Source organism: Carya illinoinensis, chromosome 7, assembly GCF_018687715.1.
Source record: "Carya illinoinensis cultivar Pawnee chromosome 7, C.illinoinensisPawnee_v1, whole genome shotgun sequence".
Classification (NCBI taxonomy): Eukaryota; Viridiplantae; Streptophyta; class Magnoliopsida; order Fagales; family Juglandaceae; genus Carya; species Carya illinoinensis.
In genome coordinates, this window is record NC_056758.1 from 850,659 (window position 1) to 870,753 (window position 20,095).

The 20,095-nt window shown below is 34.8% G+C and overlaps 3 protein-coding genes across 4 annotated transcripts; 2 read left to right on the top strand and 1 right to left on the bottom strand.

Annotated features, from left to right (window-relative positions):
- Positions 1-1,912: 1,912 nt before the first annotated feature.
- LOC122315515 lies at positions 1,913-6,945 on the bottom strand. The gene is made up of 6 exons (XM_043131456.1): positions 6,090-6,945; positions 5,623-5,725; positions 4,431-4,486; positions 3,761-3,925; positions 2,436-2,549; positions 1,913-2,354 (listed from the first exon to the last, which is right to left on the bottom strand). Exons 1-6 carry the CDS (start codon positions 6,786-6,788, stop codon positions 2,262-2,264), a joined length of 1,230 nt encoding a protein of 409 aa, XP_042987390.1. The 5' UTR covers positions 6,789-6,945; the 3' UTR covers positions 1,913-2,261.
- A 2,684-nt stretch (positions 6,946-9,629) lies between these two features.
- Positions 9,630-13,826, top strand: LOC122317003 (40S ribosomal protein S24-1). Its single transcript, XM_043133884.1, has 5 exons — positions 9,630-9,798; positions 11,835-11,876; positions 12,066-12,236; positions 13,422-13,508; positions 13,586-13,826. Exons 1-5 carry the CDS (start codon positions 9,727-9,729, stop codon positions 13,625-13,627), a joined length of 414 nt encoding a protein of 137 aa, XP_042989818.1. The 5' UTR covers positions 9,630-9,726; the 3' UTR covers positions 13,628-13,826.
- A 1,895-nt stretch (positions 13,827-15,721) lies between these two features.
- LOC122315056 (guanosine deaminase-like) lies at positions 15,722-19,340 on the top strand. Of its 2 annotated transcripts, none has more exons than XM_043130755.1 (5): positions 15,722-15,870; positions 17,574-17,633; positions 18,031-18,221; positions 18,832-18,936; positions 19,041-19,340. In XM_043130755.1, exons 1-5 carry the CDS (start codon positions 15,762-15,764, stop codon positions 19,227-19,229), a joined length of 654 nt encoding a protein of 217 aa, XP_042986689.1. In that variant the 5' UTR covers positions 15,722-15,761; the 3' UTR covers positions 19,230-19,340. The 2 variants fall into 2 exon arrangements, with proteins under 2 accessions (XP_042986689.1, XP_042986688.1); XM_043130754.1 differs by having other exon boundaries at positions 15,789-15,876.
- Positions 19,341-20,095: the final 755 nt, after the last annotated feature.

Sequence of the window (20,095 nt, forward strand, 5' to 3'; positions counted from 1 at the left end):
AAAAAGCATGAAAAATAAATGCGACTGTTGGTGAAGTCAAGTCATACAGCATCACTTTCATGTTATGTCGAGTATAAAGCAAAGATTTCACTATCTTTCCACTTTAAACTCTGTTGTCCCTTGAAACGTTTATCTCGAGCTCCACTCATACAAAAGCACTACGGCACCCAACAAGTCAAAAGTTCTCTAATACTTTTGTGAGAATCAAAAGGCATAAAAAGTTGGCATTGGAATATAATCTACATGAAAAATATTCCATTACTAGTTTTATTTCTCTGTTATGTTTCTATTTTAAGGATGCATCCATCTCATTCTCATGCTGACACTGACACCTCCATTCATCCCATATTTTATATCTGGTGGTCGAATTTCTTTTAATGCTAATTGTTTCAGAAAATAAAATATATAAACTATTTTTTGTATAATCTTCAAGATATATATATATATCTAGAAGAAAAAGAACAATAGACCATGTCGTTGCTGTGTAGGTTGATGTAGTACGTGAAATTATAAAGTTATTTTTCTTATAAAGTAGATATAATAAATCACATGATGACACGTCAATTTGTTAGTTTACTTTTGTATGATTACTTATTATCTGTAGGACTTTTCGATTTCCAAACTCAAGCTTGACCTAAGGTCTGAGGGGATATTTAAATATTACGAAATCGTCTGACTATAGTTTGATGTAAAACTGTAAAAATGTAATGCATTTTGTACGATTATACGTCTATATGTGTTTGTTATAAATAAATAAACATGAGATTGCTAGAAGTGGAGTATAGTTTAAAATGATAAAATATAATGTCTAGAAATGGATATTTGACGTTCAACGTGTATTGCATGTCCCACTGTGAATTAGGAGTAGTGAATGTTAGGTGCAAGTCCACATTCAAGTACACAATTATTGAACAAGTCTAAAGGCTTTAAAACTCTTTCTCGTGTCCTTGTCAATCTCCTACTCCGATATAACCCTTGCCCACTAAACATTACCATTTGCAAGTAGGCAGAATCCACGCCTAAGAATAAAAAAATATCAAAAAAGCATCTCAGAAATGTTATTTACCGTCACGAATGCGCAAGAAGAATTGTTTGCCACAGCTGTAGGAAAAACAGCAACCCTTCACTGGAATTGCACATCTCACCTTCTACAAACTGGTTTTAAAGGTATCTCCCACCAATAACCAGTGTACTTCAGCTGTCACTGACGTGTCAATGGCCCTAATACGTGGGAATTGAACTACTTTTCAATCCCTTGCCTCAGGAAGATAAAATTAAAACATATGAAAACTCCGTTTGTGTTATGGGCTTCAGGAAAAGAACTAATTTCACATGTAGACTATATCACAGGATATAAATTGAGGACCCCGGATGCAAATGAGCTCTAGGCACCGTAACAACAGCTAGAAAAGCTGAGAAGCTTGCCCCGCAAAGGAGAGAAACTCAAATCCATCATGAAACTGCACTAAGTTAGTTTCTTTACCAGCCCCGGGCATTGGAAAGGAAAACAACAAATGAAATGATGCACATGCAATCTCCATCTGTTGCCAAAAGTACTTTGGGCTAAGATCATCCCTTTTTAAGTACACCGGAACTTGCCAAAAAATACAACGTGTTTTCAAACTCTATTTAACGGAGACCATAACACACAAGTCAAGTTCGCTACAACTACACCCAAATATTTTACTACCTAAATGAATAGAATTACATGCATATGCTAGGGATTTTAAAATTAATGCAGAAAAATACTTTCACGGAGGATTCAGAATTTCAGTGGTTGTATATGGTTGCCTTGATTTATAAGTATATAGAAAAAAAACTCCTGCCCACCAATTGTTCCCAACGTCTGTATCTCACAAAAAGGAAAATAAATAATCAAAATTGAGAGAGAGAGAGAGAGAGAGAAGGAAAATGAATAATCAGTTATTGGTCAATTGTAAAAACTGCAATATAAAGCCTATCTGTTGATTCTAATTGTAATATTCATGGTACATATTATCAAAAGTGAACTTTCTACCATAGTGCGCCTTTATAACTCATGGGTGGCAGATTGAAGTATTAGTGAAACAAAGCTAAGGTTCTGAAGTAAAGCCTAAGAGCTCACAAATGCAGGACAGCAACATACCATCTAATCATATTTTCAACAAGGTTACTTTCTGTTAACTATAGACAATTTTCCTACTCCAATGCCGTTTTAGATCCAATAGGCAATTCGCTTATACCTCTTACCACATGGCAAAAGGTAGCCAATTGCAATACTTTTACAAAGGCCTCAAAAGAGGATAATCTTCAAGAAGTTCCCGCTCTGAAAGAGTGTCATTTTCATTCTGAGGGGTCCACAGTACCTCAACTGCCTGCATGAAAACAGAAGACATATCAGGCATAAAAAATAAAAACTCCGTAAGTAATGATCACAACAATGTTCACATTCTTACTAATATTTTGCTCGAGGGAATGGATCCAAGCTTTTGCAAGGCTTCTTTCAAGTCCCCACTGCCATTGATGGTGGGCAGCTTATGGACTCCTTCAGCAGCCACCAATATTGTTATCTGACTTACAAAAACCTCAAAATGTCAGGGAAACCGGGGAAAATATTATCTACATTTTTCTTTCAGCACACGCTGTAGGAATAGGTTACTCCTACGTCATGGTAGTCAATCACTTCATGCAACAGGCATAAAATTATTGAGATGAAATAAATGCACCAAAAGAGCATAGCACGCCTTTACTTCCATATGATTGCAACTTGTTAAATGAGAGTAAATGACCAATACCACATCTAGGTTAATTTCTTATGAGTCTAAAAGAGGTCCTCGGAGCACCTTTGGTTGAGAAGCAGAGACAAACCAGTTTTGTGGTCTCAGATTTTTGGGTCAAGCAACCTATAACATTTATTATCAAAAGCTGTCAAGGAGGTCTTTCTGATCAAAAGGGCCTGACAGAATTTGATTAGTGAAAACATCAACAAAATTAAAAAGAGTAAAAGAAATGGTGGAAACCTCCCTGCCTTTGTAAATGACGAACTAAGCGTTTGTAAAACTCTACACTGTCCTCATAATCCCAATGGTCAAGTTTCATTGATAGTTGGAAAAGACAAAAAAAAACAAACAAATATCTCAACATTGAAAATTCATTTATGATCTTCTAACATCTCAACAGGAAGTACAAAAGTGGTTGCTATCAGCCAGAAGTTAATCCATACTTAATTGGTTCAGTTCAATGGGGCCTTTGGTCTGGCTTTCGAATGTCAGTAAAGTATGCACCAAACTAGATCAATTTTGGTGCTATTATAAGGAAAATCTATTACTTACTGGCGATTGTGTTCTTATATATCTTACCAAAGACATATATTGCAATATATTTTTAAAAAACATGCATGTTGTAATAGAATGTTTAAGTATTGTTCTTTCGATAAGGCTGTTTAGCAATTGATTTTTCATCGAAGAATATTTAGAGCGCAGAAATGCTGAGAACGGTATCATTCTTTGGACAGACAACTGTTTTTGGTAAAACATTGACAATTAATAATTTGGGAAAAGGGAAAAAATTGTTGTGAATAAAATGTTGTCATATGGCCAGAATATCTTAGTCGTTTGGGATAAATTTATTTGGGGTGCATTGAGTGATGCATCAGACTATGACACAAGTGTTTGCACGGAAGATTTCCATGTCAGCAGAAGAACACCCAAACAGCCCATGTCAACCCATAAATGAAGTGTTGACATACATTTTAACAAATCCAGCCTAAAGTTGCCCTTACCACAATGTACTCATTGCGGAATCCATTAGATCTCTGATTGCCTGTGCTTTGCTTTTTAATGTTGTTCACATTGACGAGTGTTTCTTCATCAAACTTCCCCCGTTCTTCAATAGAGAGCTGATTGAAGCGTTTCTCACCATCCTCCATGCTCCTCTTTAACTCCACCTGCAAGAATGGCACAAGTTATTCATTTCTGAAATCTAATCAAACTTAGTTCTCAGTTTTTTTTTTTTTTTTTTTTTTTTTAAGAAGGCCAATATTTTCCAGAAAGGACTATATTGCAGAAAGGATTATGATTAATCCAAAATGATCAGATGAAATTGATAAATTGCAACTTCTTACATATGTAAATCTGGAGGAGACTAATTTAAGTTAATCGCTCAAGAGCTCTAAAAAATTACCGTTGTCCTTGAGTGATGTTGTTTACAAAAGTGAGATGCCAACCAATTTTGTACAAATAGTTCAAGTTTCAACTTCAAGTGGATGGAAAGCAGCGTATCAACTAGTATGTTACTGACAAAAACAAGGTTGCCATATGTGATTATAACATGCATTTGTGCAAGCACCCCTCAACCCCCTTCTCTCTCTCCTCTCTTGAACAACATTGAACCAAACTAAAATTTTATAATTCAGTAGATCAAGATCTTTGAGGAGATGGCATTCAACTTACAAATGAATAACCTGAGATACAATAATCAGGATGCCGAAGCAAAGCTAGCGTCGTCTCTGCATCAAAAAGATAAATTAGTCAGAATCTAAGATAATTAACCATAAAAATAACAAGAAACCCTTAGCTTGTCATGTTGCATATAAAAAGTTTAAGGTGAAGATATTGATTGAAGCTAAAATTAGGACCAATGTATGTGCTGTAATAAAAAATGTCAGTCCTATGTTCCATATGGAATGAGATGTGCTAATGATATGACAATCGCCAACAATGTAAGAAGCAGTATAAGAGATGTACATCATTCGTGCTTGCTGCAAAATCAAGTATTGTAGGGGATTTTATGAATGATTAGCAAATCACTACCAAATCTGATCAAGTCAACATATGGTGGTGACCACTTCAGAATCACAAGGAAGATTTTCATGATTTTGATGCCTTTTGGAAAATTCCTTATGAACATACTACTGTGAATCAACATAAAATAATGTCATTTATGCAACACCACTGCATCACCAAGACAAGTGTGTATACGTTCTAAAGACGCAAGCTATGTCTCTACAGCACTCAAACTCTCGTGACTTTTTTCTTTAATTTACAAATTCTAATCATTCTAACATTTTTAGTCTAAAATGTAATTTGTTTCAACGATTTATTTTCAACGAGTTTAGCTCAATTTCTTTTCTCTCTGTTCGATAGCATTGAGCTCCGTGATTCTAGATATCATCTTACCTACACCTTGCAGCTTATAATTTGCCTTAGAGGAACAGTAAAACATTCTCCATCAGCTCACTTCTGAGTAGGATTAGAATTTTCTCTACCTCTTCCCCCACCCCCCATTTAGCACATGCACCCTGAAGGTTTAGAACCCGCAGCCCCTCACTCACAATCCTAATTTTATGGGAGTGAAAGCCCCATTTTGGCCACAACTCATTAGAGGCTACAATTACATAATCAGAGAAAATGATAAACGGACTATACACATGATAACCAACATTACAGCCAGTAAAGTTCATTTAGACAATTTTTTAGGAATCAATCATCTTATATCAATTTGCATAAGATAACTCAAATCCCCTAGATATCTGATTAAGGAATAAGAAAATTTTTGTTAAATAAATAAGAAATGAACCACAGATCAGGCGAAGGATAAAAGTCCTATAAAAGAAGAATAAAGATAATTATTTAGAAGCTCCACCTGTCAATACATAGCTCAAACCCGCAGAGCTAGATGTATCTGCAGTTTCAGCAATCCGATTAAGATCTCTTTGAAGGGACCGCCCCATGCCCAACAATCCGACCTAAGAATAGACACTAATGAAATCAACTTTTTTTCATAGGTACACTAATGAAATAAATACAGAATAACTGTTTCCTGAAATTCAAGAAAGATATTAAAAAGTGCATCAGAACTTAATTCAAGAAAAGGACATTCTCAGCATGACATGATTGACAACATAGAACTACTTCTTAAGCAACCAAATGAACTGACTTTCTTTTAGAGTAACGTTAGGTACAGTAGTAAAATGTGAAACTACCGTATCAATCGCTTTGAAAGAGACAGGTTATAATAAATTAGTAGTTCTCACTAATATTGAAACATCAAATTACTCAAATTGAGGCAAAGCCACTGCTTATAAGAGAAAAATCGAATTTCTAAAATACCTGAAGCTTGAGCACGCTCGTTTTCTCTGTAGCAGTAAGAACACTACCCTCCGACCGATCCGAAAGAAACCCCGAAACCAAAACAAACGCTGCAAAACCCATCAAAATAAAAAAGAAACTCGACCCGGCTCCCACTCCGAATCCAACTGCCGGCCCCACATAAAACCCGCCACCGCTAAACCCGAATGGTGAAGGTGCGTAATATGGCACCGAATAAGAAAACCCCGGGCCCGACGTCCTCGGCACTGAGTAACTCCTCGACGAAGGAGACGATGAGGACTGGGAGGAAAACGACCTCCCACCCATTCGGCCGCCCGAGGCAGCCAAAGCCGAATTGGGGCTATACATCAACAACAACCCCAACAACACAGCGGCAATCGCCGGTTTTCTCAATGCCTTTATGGCTTTATATACAGCGTTGGAAACAATCTCAAAGGGGTTCATACAGCTTTCATCATTAATCGACCCATACCGATCCAATACCGGGTCTGCTAAATGCTTCTTCTTCGCGAGGAAGAAGCATTTAACGCCGAATTTAGCGTGGCCTTGAAGCTTTACATTCAGGATTCCGCTGCTAAATTTAATCGGTCTGGTGAAGGAATTACGATTGGCGAGGACTAGACGAGCAGGGGGCCGACGAATTGGGAAATTTTGATTCCATTTCAATGGGGGCGCTTCAAGCAAAGAAGCAGTGGCCATGGAATTCAGTTACGATCAGGATTACCGATTTTGGAGGGAGAGGGGGGGGGGGGGGGAGAGAGAGAGAGAGAGAGAGAATGGAGTGAGATATTTTCGGGTTCTGGTGAGGACGAGAGTGTGATGGAGGAGTGGAAATCTGGGTGATTCTGAAATGGATGAGCTATGGCCACCGAAGCTTGGCCCATCTCATCTGAAACAAAGAGTCGTTTTCGTCGAGCGCGGGGTGGGGGCGGGGGGAATGCGTTTTCGTTGGGCCAGGTTCGGAAAGATGGTTTAGTTGATTTCAATTAATAAAATTATAGTTGTAATTATAATTATGTATTAATTTATATATTAATATAATATGATTAGTTAAAAAATAAATTTTATTAAAAATAGTGTTAATTTAAATTATAAATATAAATAAATCAATATTAATATATAGATTAGTGAGTAATTGTATTTGTATATAGCAAAACTTATAATATAAATAAATAATATTATAATAATATTTATTCAACTTTAATTTCTATCTTAACTCATCTCATTTCAACTTATTATTTAAATATCACCTTATATTCCATTTAAATTCGAAAAATATTTCATCTCATTACATCATTATAAATTTTTTAAATTTTTACACAAAACATAATAAAAAATTCAAATTTTTTAAATTATAAAATAATATTAATATTATAAAAATATTTTATTCAACTTTCATCTAAAACTATCTTATTTCATTTCTAAATCCAAACTAGTCCTAATACGTGATACTATGTAATTTTTAATGAAAAATTAAAAATATATTTCAAATAAAAATGCTTCTGAAAATACAAAAAGAAAGAAGATTGAAATTATTTTTCCCTCTGTTACTTTTGTGTTTGCCACGTCAAGAGGGTCAGCAATAAGTTTCGGATAGATAAATAGCAATTATTCTTGGAAAACAATGGCGCTCACTATTAAAAATAGATTTTTCATGCAACATATATATGTGTATATATACTAGATGAGACATGCATGTCTACGTTTTTTCTTTCTAATTATCAAGGATAATTTTTTAATGTATTTTAGGATTTTTTTTTTTTTAGGGGGTTTTGATTTTTTAATTAGTTAGATTCATGGTTTTTATGATTTTTGCCTCTCTTTTTTTTTTTAATCTTCATCAGTGATGTTTGATAACGTTAAAATGTAAACCGGCTTGTAAGCATGATTGATATTTATATCACCTATACATGTTACCTATACACATGCACTGACCAGGGACACAAGTTGTATTGACACAACTGATAAATCATGCACTGGGAAGGGATATAGGTGTAGGGGTAGCAATATGTCACACGACCCGTTAACCCAACACGAACACGACACGATAATAGCGGGTTAGGGTTTAGCCTTAATGGATTCGGGTCAAAACGGATTGACCCGTTAAGACACGATTGCTTAACGGGTTAACCCGTTTTGACCCGTTATAACCCGTTATGACACGTTAAGAAAGTTAAAGTTACAATTATACCCTTATATCTAAAAATAAAATTGTTAGAATTTCAATTTCGATATTTTTATTATTTGGATTGTAGTTTTGGACTTATAATTAGTTTTATAATTTTTATAGATATTGTAATTTTAACATTTATATAAAATTATGCTAAATTTAATCAGGTTAAAAAGGTTAATTTCAGGCCTATTCAACCTATTTATATAAATAGTTTAAAATGAGTTGTATTGTGTCGTATTAACCTATTTCATAATATTTTCTTAATTTATTTGTTTACTTAAAAAAAAAACATATTTCGTAATATTTATTAATGGGTCAAAACGGGTTGACACGACACGACCCGTTATGTTAATGGGTCGTGTTAGGATTTGAGATTTTGACACGATAAGCTTAACGGGTCGGGTTAGGGTTGACCTATATGACCCGTTAACATGATTTGACACGACACGAACACGACCCGTTAACACGATTTGACACCCCTATATAGGTGAACTGACGGAAATCATTTACTATCACAAATGGATTGTATAAATAAAAACAACTCACTGATTTGGACTGCCAATCGATTAAAATATTTAGATGATAAACATAATTCAAAGACACTTGCACAAACAATATGCACAAAAATTGAAAAAAAGAGTAAATGAAACGGAATGAGAATTTACTATTTATTATTATAGCAGTGAGATAGATGCTTATTATTACATAAATATATTTTTTATTTTTTTTCTTATGAATCCTAAATTTTCTATATTTTTTTAGAAAAGTGTACAAAACTTGCCCCTTACTATATAAATAATTTCCTTTTATATATTAAATATCTTTTTTATAATGCTATATAGGTATGCAACTCTCGTGTATTTTATTTGAAAAAAAAAAAGTAAGATCTATTATTAAAAAAAATTTCTTATAAATCTTATATTTATCAACTTTTTCAAATAAGTGCATGAAATTTATACATCTTAATATTGCAAATCTCATTTTTTGTAAAAAGAAAATTGATATTTATAGTCTTGAAATGTGCAGCTACGTACTTATTTTAAAAAAATGAATAAATCTAAAATCTATATAAAAATATTATTTTTTTAAAAGTAACCTCCATTTTTTTTTAAAGAAAAATACGTAAATACTGCACTTCAAATTTATATATAGCAATACCTTTTAAAAAAAAATGCATATTGTCTGCACTAAAAAACTATAAATAGCATTATCATTACAAAAAGTGCCAAGAATGTAAACTCAAACCCAACCCAATCTGTATAGCTCCAAAAAGCCCATGGGCCGTCTTTGTTTCTCAAACCCCAACCCAAAAAGCCATTCTAGGGCACCACTTGAAACCCTAGCGCTATATAAACATTGTTGTGTCATCGCTTTTGAGCCCCTCTCTGAGCTGTCCGTTGTCACTGTGCTTGTGCCTCTATAGCCTTTGCGCGAGAGTCGGATTGCCGATCTTCAACGACCAAAATGGCGGACAAGGCAGTAACCATAAGAACTAGGAAGTTCATGACCAACAGGCTCCTCTCTCGAAAGCAATTCGTGAGTTTCCCTTTTCACTTCCTATTATCTTTTCCTTCTGCTTCCCGGTTGCCACATAATAGGTTTGATATTTTAGCAAATACCCTTTTCATATATAAGTAAAGAAAGTAAGAAAAACAGAATGTTGGATATACTAGGTCCGTGGCTTTTGTGTGTTCTTAAATGTTATCTTTCTTGATCTTTGTTCAAATTAATGTCTATTTTTTATTGTTTTTCCTCAATTTTCAATATGGTTCTTGTTATGAGATTATGGAGAAGAAACACATTGGGAAAAATGTTGGATCTTAATTTGTGTGCTAGGTTTGAGTTGAAAGTACAGGGAATACGAGCCGGGATATGGGTTTTTTTCTTGCATTTTATGGGCATCCAAAAGGGGGCTAAAACGTTAGTGAGTTTTGTGGTTTTAAAACTTTATGGGTAATGTTAGCGATAGTGCTGGTCAAAAATTCCGTAACTCCAAACTCCATCTCAATCAGAGTTTGGAGTTGGAGTTGGGGCGAGAAGCGGTCGGAGTCAGAGTGGGGGTGAAAAAATGTCGGAGTTTGAGTCGGATTGATAAAAATGTGAAATCACTGCATTTATAAAACTTTTGATGGCAAAATGTCCGGGACTATTTTCATCAATTCCATCAGTATGAGGCAAAACTAGGGAAATACAACAGGTCTTGCAATATCCCGCTCATTCAGAGAGCACACATATCAGCCACCCGATCCCTCCTCACTTTCCCTCTATAAAAGCAACTGCCCTGAAAGACAGATCATCTACCAAGTTCACCTCCTCTCCCCTCAGGTTGAGCGGCAATTAAGGTTTCTTTATTTCCTTCAGTTATTTAGGATCTCTTTCTTAATACCATGTCTATGGCTCTCTGCTTCTCGAATCTGTTTTCAGAAACAAAGTTTTTTCTTAGCTGAAGTCCTTTCCTTTTTTTCTTTGGAAACGCTTCATCATCTGGTCAGTGTGGATTAGATCAAATTCCCTCGTGACTCGTTCCCTTGAAGCAATATTTATTGTGTTGCTGTGTTTTTCAGAATCTCTCCCTCATTTCTCTCCTTCTTTGGGAGAATAATGGAGCAACTAGATGAGCCATACAGACCTGTAATGATTTGCGGTGATTATCGCAACTCTTTATATAAAGTCTTTTTTCTTCTTTGTAATCTGATTTTTCGTTTCACTTTCTTGCTTGTGGGCTTCGATTTTTCATGCAATTTGCTTATTTTGTTTCACACTAGAAAACTTTTTTCTGTTTGTGTTTTGGCTATGTGAAACGGAAGCCCAAAATTATGTTCTCCTTGCTATCCACTGCTTCATTCACACTGCATTAGGACATCAGAGAACTGCATTCATCTTTACCTTCGAGCAAAGTGGCCCAGCCCGAAACAGGTAAGTGGTCAACTCCAAATTGGAATTGACCTCCGACTCCAACTCCAGCAACTCCAATCGGAGTCAGAACTGAAAATGGCCTCCGACCCAAGTCAGAGTCGGAGGTCAAAGTTCACTATTCCGACTCCGTTGGAGTCAAAGCCCCGCCCTAGTTAGCAAGGAAAATGATTCACTTGCAACTACTAGTACTTTATAACTCTGCATAAAATGGAGGGTAATTTTGTAATTTTGAAATTTATTTTTAATGGAGTGGCATGATTGTACTGGTTGATTGAAAATGAGTTGTAAAATAGTTGTAAAGAAATTGTAAGTATATCATTACCCAGTTAGCAATAGGCTTTTGACAGTGCAGGCAGGTAACAGAGCAATGGTGTTATCTCAGTTCCTAAATTTTACTGTTTGCAACTTAGGTTTTTAGTTCTTATTGGCGTGAGGTTGTAGAAATTAGAAAAGGAGAAACTGTCATCCAGCAAATCAGCGGAAGTAAATTATTTTCAATTAGCCTTGCGTTTTGTCAGTGAAGCGTTTAAGATGAATTACACACAAGAGAAGTTTTCAATAGAAAAAAAGTTAAATTATTTTCACTTTCTGTTCTCTCATTTTAAATCATGTAGAAATTGAAAGTTCCTGTTTACATAGTGACCCTTTTGTTGCAGGTCATCGATGTCCTTCATCCAGGAAGGCCCAATGTTTCCAAGGTATTTCCTAATTTGGTTACAGCCACTTTCATCCATTGTATATGTCATAATGAACAGGACTTTCTACTTATAAAAAAAATATGAACTGGAATTCGTATTTTGTGCTACTTTTTCAGCATTCAAGCATGTTTGGAACTCATATTTATATCAATTGACCATATGAATTTTTTTTTTTCGTTTTATTTGAAGACTGAGCTAAAGGAGAAGCTGGCAAGGATGTACGAAGTAAAAGACCCAAACTCAATCTTTGTTTTCAAGTTTCGAACTCACTTTGGAGGTGGAAAATCAACTGGTTTTGGGTTGATTTATGATTCTGTTGAGAATGCAAAAAAATATGAACCCAAGTACAGGCTCATCAGGGTAATGTTGACCTCTTCTTTTTTGTAAAATATTTTATTGGTACATGTCTCTTGTTTTACCTTATTTAAAATGTTGTATCCAATTCATGCGAGTGCATGTATGTGTCTTATTTCAATACTATTGTTCAGTGGAGGTGGCAGCGGTGGTCGTTAGCATTTGGGGGTTGAGTTTGGACAAAGGGAAACTAGGTGCTTTCTCTTGTATATGTCATGCGTACTTGGGCTAGGCCTTTTTTTCATTTAGTATTAATGTTTTGTTTACCTGTCCATTTTTTCATTTAGTATTAATGTTTTGTTTACCTGTCCAGAAAAATTTTGGGCAAAGGGCAATGAGTGCTATCTGAAATAGCACCTCTTCCCTATAAAAATAGGATGTATGGTGACATTGTAGGTTCAAGAGTTGTCATGTATGTAATCAGAATATATACAATTAGTTACTAAAAAAGATTAAGATCTGTGATATATTAATGTTGAATGGTCCTCTAGTAATCCTTAAACAAATTATTAGAATCTGTGGAAGGACACCAAATGTTTGTAATGAAGGATGCATGGTGATGAATATGTGTTAAAAGATGGATGGTCGTCATTGTCAGTGTATTTTATATAAACATGTGTTTGCTATTGATAATGCTGTGGTCAAATTAGAGATTTTCAAGTATTTTTATTTAGGTACTCATTGGTCTGGGTGTATCACTTTCATGGCCTAGTGTAGTTCTATAGAATTCATGATAATTCATTAACTCGGTGATGCAATTGGTAGTGCTCATCTTATAATTTACTTGATTTTTTTAAATGTTAAGTCACGGATCTCAACTTGATTTAATAGCTTTGGTCTTGTTTATTTGGCAACCTTATAATTGGAAGAGTTTCCTATACATAAGGGGACCGATCCAGAGTATCTAAACTTGGAAGTATCATCAAAAGACAAAGGTGTCAAAATGTTGTTATAAACTATGACTCGCAATCACCATACCTAATATGTCCAAAATATTACAAAAATAAGTATGTGAAGTTTTGAGTTTCTCACACTTTCTCTTTCTTATGGTAAGTTGACTTGTTAAAGCTGATGATGGCATGTTGACTAATTTTAGCTATTTTCAGGTGTTTGATGGTGTCTTGATATTTTCTTGGCATATAACTTAAATTTTGTGCATATGAACTCATTCATTTTTTTGGGTCGAGGCAGAATGGACTTGATACCAAGGTAGAGAAGTCAAGGAAGCAGCTGAAGGAGAGGAAGAACAGGGCTAAGAAAATCCGTGGGGTGAAGAAGGTAAGCCTTTTGCTCGCACTTTGATGGTTTATTGATGGTATTGCACTTACATTATTGTTTGTTCCAATTCTGTGCAGACCAAGGCTTCAGATGCCGCCAAGGGCGGGAAGAAGAAATGAGTTTGTATTGGTTTTGTGCTGATTTGCACAATGGATTTTTCTTTAATAGCTATATTTTCTCATTAGATCTTTTGAAAAATGAAATTTTTTGGTTCTAGAGTTAAAATGTTGGTGGATCCTGAAATTCTGTTCAGTGTACGACTTTTTAGTATTTTGCGGAGCACGATTTTGAAATTTTGCGTGGAAGCACATTCTAGCAGTTGTTTGGCGTATGAGAAATTGTTGGGAAATCTCCATCATGCAAGGCATATACTTGAATATTGCAATATACGTATATACATATGTATAAATCGGATTGCCGTCAAAACTCACCACGGCCTGAGTGCATAAGATTTGCACAATGAGCCGGTTCCATGATTTATTTGGTTGGAAACAGTCTTGTCAACACTCTTTAGTAAAATACGACGATTGGAAAAATTTTCAAAAAAAAATTGATAAAATAAAATTTAAATTATATGGAAAAATGCAATATTATTGGATGAAAAGTGTAATGGAAAGCCTCGTCCTATACATATATGTATGCATTTGTAAGATTTTGATTTCCTAGAATCCAAGGAAAATTTTTCTACCTCAAAAGGAGAAAATGGGATGGGAAGTGAAAGGAGGATGGTATCTTTGTTTGTTTGTACATTTTGAGTTCTTGTTGCTTTTAACCATTGATAATGAGAGGTAACAATGCCCAAGGAAAATGAGGCTGGCTCGACCATATAAGACATATTAGGCATTCTACCTTGGAAAGTTCTTTGCATGCCTTGACCAATAGCTATAACTGTACCCCTCGAATTATTCTCCACGTTTGGTAGGGTACTTGACCATATACCGTTTCACACCTTTTGGTGAGAACAGCTTTAAATGCCAAACTGAAACTTCCACGCAAGGAATTTGGCTTATATCTTTTCAACAGCGAGCCTTCATAATAATTTCAGTCCTTGCTTATGGGGTTTGTATTACTTTCGGTGGCAATTCCTCGTGGACTTTGGATCCCACCCAGCCATACATGCATCAAAATGTAGTTGTTACCAACTCTTCTTCTTTTGTTTTTTTTTTTTCCTCAAGAAATATAAATTCGAAAATTGATCAATAATGTCACATCAAATACATAATAATAAAAATGAAATTAAAATTCAGTAGACAACATTTTTTTTATTTTGGTTTCAATTAAATGATTTAACGACACATCAACAAATGTGTCAATTAAATGCCAGTTGTGTTATCAATATGTGCATTATTTTATTTATGGTGGGTTGCATTTATACTTTAAGCCATACATTTATAAATAAATCAATAAATAAAAGGATTAAGAAAAAGACAGAGCAATGCATTTACCTCACCTAATAAACTAGAATCAATGGTTTATAGAACAATTTTGTCACTTTTTATTTTTAAATATTAAGATGTGAGTATAATTGACCTGTTTCATGCTTCTGATTGAGAAATAAAACTAAAAGTAGTGCTATATCCACCAACGATGTAGCACGAGATCCGTTCTTATAAGAATAAAAGAAAAATATTTTTGATTTTTGAATTTTTTTAAAAAAAAATTCACAACATCGCTAAAAAATACTTTCTTAATTACTAAGTAAAAAAAGAAAAAGCAAGTGTCGGGACCCAACTATCAGAGACTAGCATTTTTATAAAATTAAATGCATATTTTGAGGTATTTGTATCATAAATACTCAGCTTGCACAATAAGTAACAACATTTTACTGCAATAATAAATTTCTTTTATTGTTTTTTTTCTTAATTGCTATACATTGAATCTCATCATTTACTTGATTTCAGACAATGAATATTAGACAACTCTCGGGCGGATTATTTGGTATGTTGGATGGAACCAAAGTTTTTAATTTCAGACCGCAAGCTGTGTTGGAACACTAACCATAACAGATTCATAGTCTATTTTATTTATAGTTAATTTATATTTCAATTATGTTGGAATATAAGATCATAGGAAATATGAATTATTATTGGAACATTTAAATATTATTTTCCAATCACTCAACCGAATCGGTTTGAATCCTAAACTTTTGGCTGTAACTGTCGCTGGCACGTGTCTCTGATTTAAAATGGTGTAACGTATCGCATGAATAACATTAAATAATATCTAGAATCTCATCCCCCACCCCCAGGAAAAATGGGTGTAAATATTACAACACCTGGACCTTCCTGTCATTCTTCACATTGTCTTAATTCGTCCTCTTCCCTGTCATTCTTCACAACTCCAACCATGGAGAAGGCTAATGGTAAAGGTTCTCTACAACTATTTTTCTTTTTTATGTTTTCTTTTCTTTTGTTCTGTAGTCAAGTATCTGAGCTCCCTTTAAAGCTTTGCAATTCATCTTGGTTGTCATTCTCGCTTATCCATATTGATATATAGTCTAGAGTTTTCTTTTTTCCTTTTTCGGGAGTTTCCAGATGGGTCCATTATCATCACATGCCATGACACTATATATATATATATATATATATATTTTTTTTATTACAAGCTATGGTTCTTTAGATTTTGGGAAATTAGCTGTTAACATTTTGGTTTAGAATTGTTCTGTTTTCTGCTCTTCTTAGAAAGATAAGTATGTTCTATGTTTTTCCTGTAAATACTTTTCTGGGAGCGAACGGATTTGAGCATGCATGGAATTATTTTTACTTTTATGTGCGTTTGGTGATTTTCTTTTCTCCACACATGAATTAGAAAAATTCATGTCTCTACCTCTTTGCTTGTAGAGAAGGTTTTTTCTTACGAGAAAAGAATTTAAGTTGTTGATGGATAACTTGGCTAGATTTTTAGTTCCTTAACAAATAATTAAAATAAATTAAGAAACTTTTTTGTCCGAGGCTTGAAAGAGAAATAATTTTTATATTTAGAAATTTTTATGGTTTAGTGCAGAGAAAAATTAAATAATGGAAGGAAAAGAGGCAAAGATTAAACTCAAGCATCTGTTGGTTATCTCTTTCGAAGGACTTCTCTTGCATTGAGAACAAATCTTTCCTTGATGTAGCTCAAGAATGCAATAAAAGTGCATCTTGATTGCTACTTAACGAATACCAAAATTAGTTTTTCTATATGCAAATTTTTTCTGTTTCAAGTAGTGAAAGAAAAAAAACTAGGCAACTGCGTTTTAAAGCTCATTTCTGATATCTGCTTTTCAATTTTCTTTGCTTAATATGGCGCAGTGTTAGAAATGTCAAAGAGATCTGCATGCTTTCTTCAATTTCTCCATTGATTATCCAGTATGTCAGAAACAATTGAGACAACTATTATAAAATATTTCCCCCAATTTTGGGTTTGGGTTTTAAATCAATTTCCTGTTGACAATGGTGTCATTGGCATCAAGAAATGCCGTCAATGGTACAAAATGGAAATTTAGTCATAATTGAAACTTGAAGCTGATGAGTTTCCATCATTTGGGGGTGATGGCTTGTGGTTCCTGTGATATGAATGGTGGTCCCATCCTTTAGCTGTTTTTTTTTTTTTTTTTTTACTGGTAAATAATAAAAAAGGAACTAGTTAAAGCTGCTATTTAAGAAGCAACTGAGTAACTTACTTTCTATTATAAGTGATACCTTAATATAAATGCAAAGCATCACAAAGTGCTTCTGATCTGAGAAGTCAAGAACAGAGGACTATCTCAGTTGTAAGAGATGTGAAACTGAAGGCCCATCAGATCTCTTGAGGCTTCTATTGAAACATGCCTTCATGATCTATGTTCAGAAATTGCATACAAGTATTGTTGTTATGTTTGTTTTGTGAACTTTATTCCTCATGTTCTACCTAGCTATTGCTTTCCTTCGCGGTAGTGTGAAAGCTAGCTTATCCATCTATGTCAATTTATGTGTGTATATAGGAAATGGATTAGCATATTGTGTGTGTGTGTGTGTGTGTTATGTGTCTCTAGTAAAACACCCTGTTGATGTTATTAACTCTCTTTTGCCCTCATTCTGTTCATAGTGATGGAAGCTAAAGATGGAACACTTGCTGTGGCTTCTGCTTTTACTGGCTATCAAGAAGGTAATTCCAAAGTTGTCTTGTCCCTGTTGTCATCAGCTTTACTGTCATCTTCATTGTTGTTATTATTATGATCTCAACTTTTACTTGTTGCTATACCGTTCTATGTGCAGATGTTAAGTATTCTTACCCTTCTTGAGCTCACTTTTTTAGCATCTATCAGCTGATAATCATCATTAAAAGAGTGAACTTTTTTCTTGATCAGTGTATCTGTTGAATAATGATTTTGCAGAAGATTTTATAAATTTGAAGCCCATGTTACCAGCCTTTTGTATAGTCTACCAGCTGAATAGATTGCATATATTCCATGTACTATACTCATATAAAGTGGTCATTTGCCACGTCACACCCATTCTTCTGTAATTATCATGACCTCCTTTCCTTGTGATTTTTAAACCAGCTGTACAGGATAGAGACCACAAGTTCTTAAGCAAAGCAGTTGAAGAAGCATATAAAGGGGTTGAATGTGGAGATGGAGGCCCATTTGGTGCAGTTGTAGTTCACAATGATGAGATAGTCGTAAGCTGTCACAACATGGTTTTAAGAGACACTGATCCGACTGCACATGCTGAGGTTACTGCAATAAGAGAGGTTAGACCTAGAAATTATCCTTTTGGTTTCAATCCAGACTTAACAGTGAAGCTGGAGCCAGCATTAGTTCTGTTAGCAGATAATTTGATCATCTATATGCTGGAGCTTAACAGAAATCTTGATAAGTGAAGATCTGGACCATAGACAATCACTTTAACCTTTTTGATTTTAAAATGATGGTGAGTGAAGGGAACTGACTATACCTTTATAAAAATGAGAAGAAAAAAAAAATCTCTTGTTATCATCTGTTTCTTGGGACTATTATCCCAAACTTGAGTGACCCATAAAATAATAGGTGGCGTTAGGAAGAAATAGATATAAATAAGGAAGCTTTAGATTTGATTTATTTGCATTTTTGTTGAAGAATTGCCAAAATAATGACTTAATTGTAAACATGGGTATGCATATAGATCCAGATGAAGGAACTTTTAAACTGGTTCAACAGGTCTCTTCACATATGACATAACATTGTGGCTATAGGAATCGTGATTTTTCCAATGTGCCCTAGTTTTTCTTTTGAAACTTTGAAACTCTATATCAACTTTTGAGTCTCCTATTTTTTTCTTTGACATGCACATGGATCCCATACTTGGAACGGAATTCTCCTTAGGCCTGTAAAAAGATGAATCAAATTGAGCTCTCGGACTGTGAGATATATACTTCTTGTGAGCCTTGTCCAATGTGCTTTGGTGCCATCCATCTTTCAAGAATCAAGGTCCAGTTTTTGATGCTCTATTTTCTTTTTTGTGACAATCACTGTTGCATGTCGCTCTAAAATTCTGATGTATTGTGTTGCTTTGTTTCATTTAATTCTAACAGAGGTTGGTTTATGGAGCCAAAGCTGAAGCAGCTATCGCAATAGGGTTCGATGATTTCATTGCAGATGCATTAAGGGGCACAGGATTTTATCAGAAGTCTCACCTGGAGATCAAAAAGGCTGATGGTAATGAAGCCGTCATAGCAGAACAAGTATTTGAGAAGACAAAAGCTAAGTTCACCATGTACTGAAATTTGCAATCTCCCTTCACATTGCAAAAAACTATAATAACAAATGTGAAAGACTTCCCATTCTTCTAATTACATTTCGAGAAATGAAGGAAAAGGAAAATTTTCCTGTCTGATGATTCCTACTGAAATGGTTTTTTCTCTTGACCTCTGCAAATGTTACATAGTTGAATTGTCAACTGGAAGTGGAAGTGCCTCTAAGCTCGTTTACATGAACTTTGGGTCTTTGAAGATCATAGACTGAAAAATCAAAGGTAGTGTACCATTTGGTGGCTGATATGACTGATGAAAATTTGAACCATAAAATGTTATGATGCTGCAAAGAAGAGACCTAGAAGATGAAGATGGAAGAGTTAGGTTTCGGGAGAAATGAGACAGCAGAGTCAGTTCGTGAAGTGAAGAGGCTTCGGCTTAAGTGTGTCTTCAGCAGAGGCACCAAAATGACGCAGCTCCAGCAGTCTTTAGGAGCCAATACGACATCACTTAGTTATTAAGGGAAACGACGTAGCTTATAGTATGGGGAGGGTTTAATTGTAATAAACCGTTAGACAAAACGGTGGGCTTTGGGCACTATATCTGGAACCTAGTAACTAGGGACTTGCTTGTAATTTCCTGGGAGGAGTTTGTTAAGTATCACGCCGGAATGAGGAGGATTCATTCTTGGAGCTTTTTTTACCTGTTTTCTATGTAGTTTTCATGGAGGAATTGGGGACCTCGAATACCCCAAAGCGTATGAACATTTGAGGTATTTTCATCAATTTCCTGCTGTCATTCGATATAAACCTGCAAGCTATATCTCTTACATTTCTGGGAATTAAAAGGAACTTTAACAATTGGTATCAAGCCACCGATCCTATCCACACAGACCC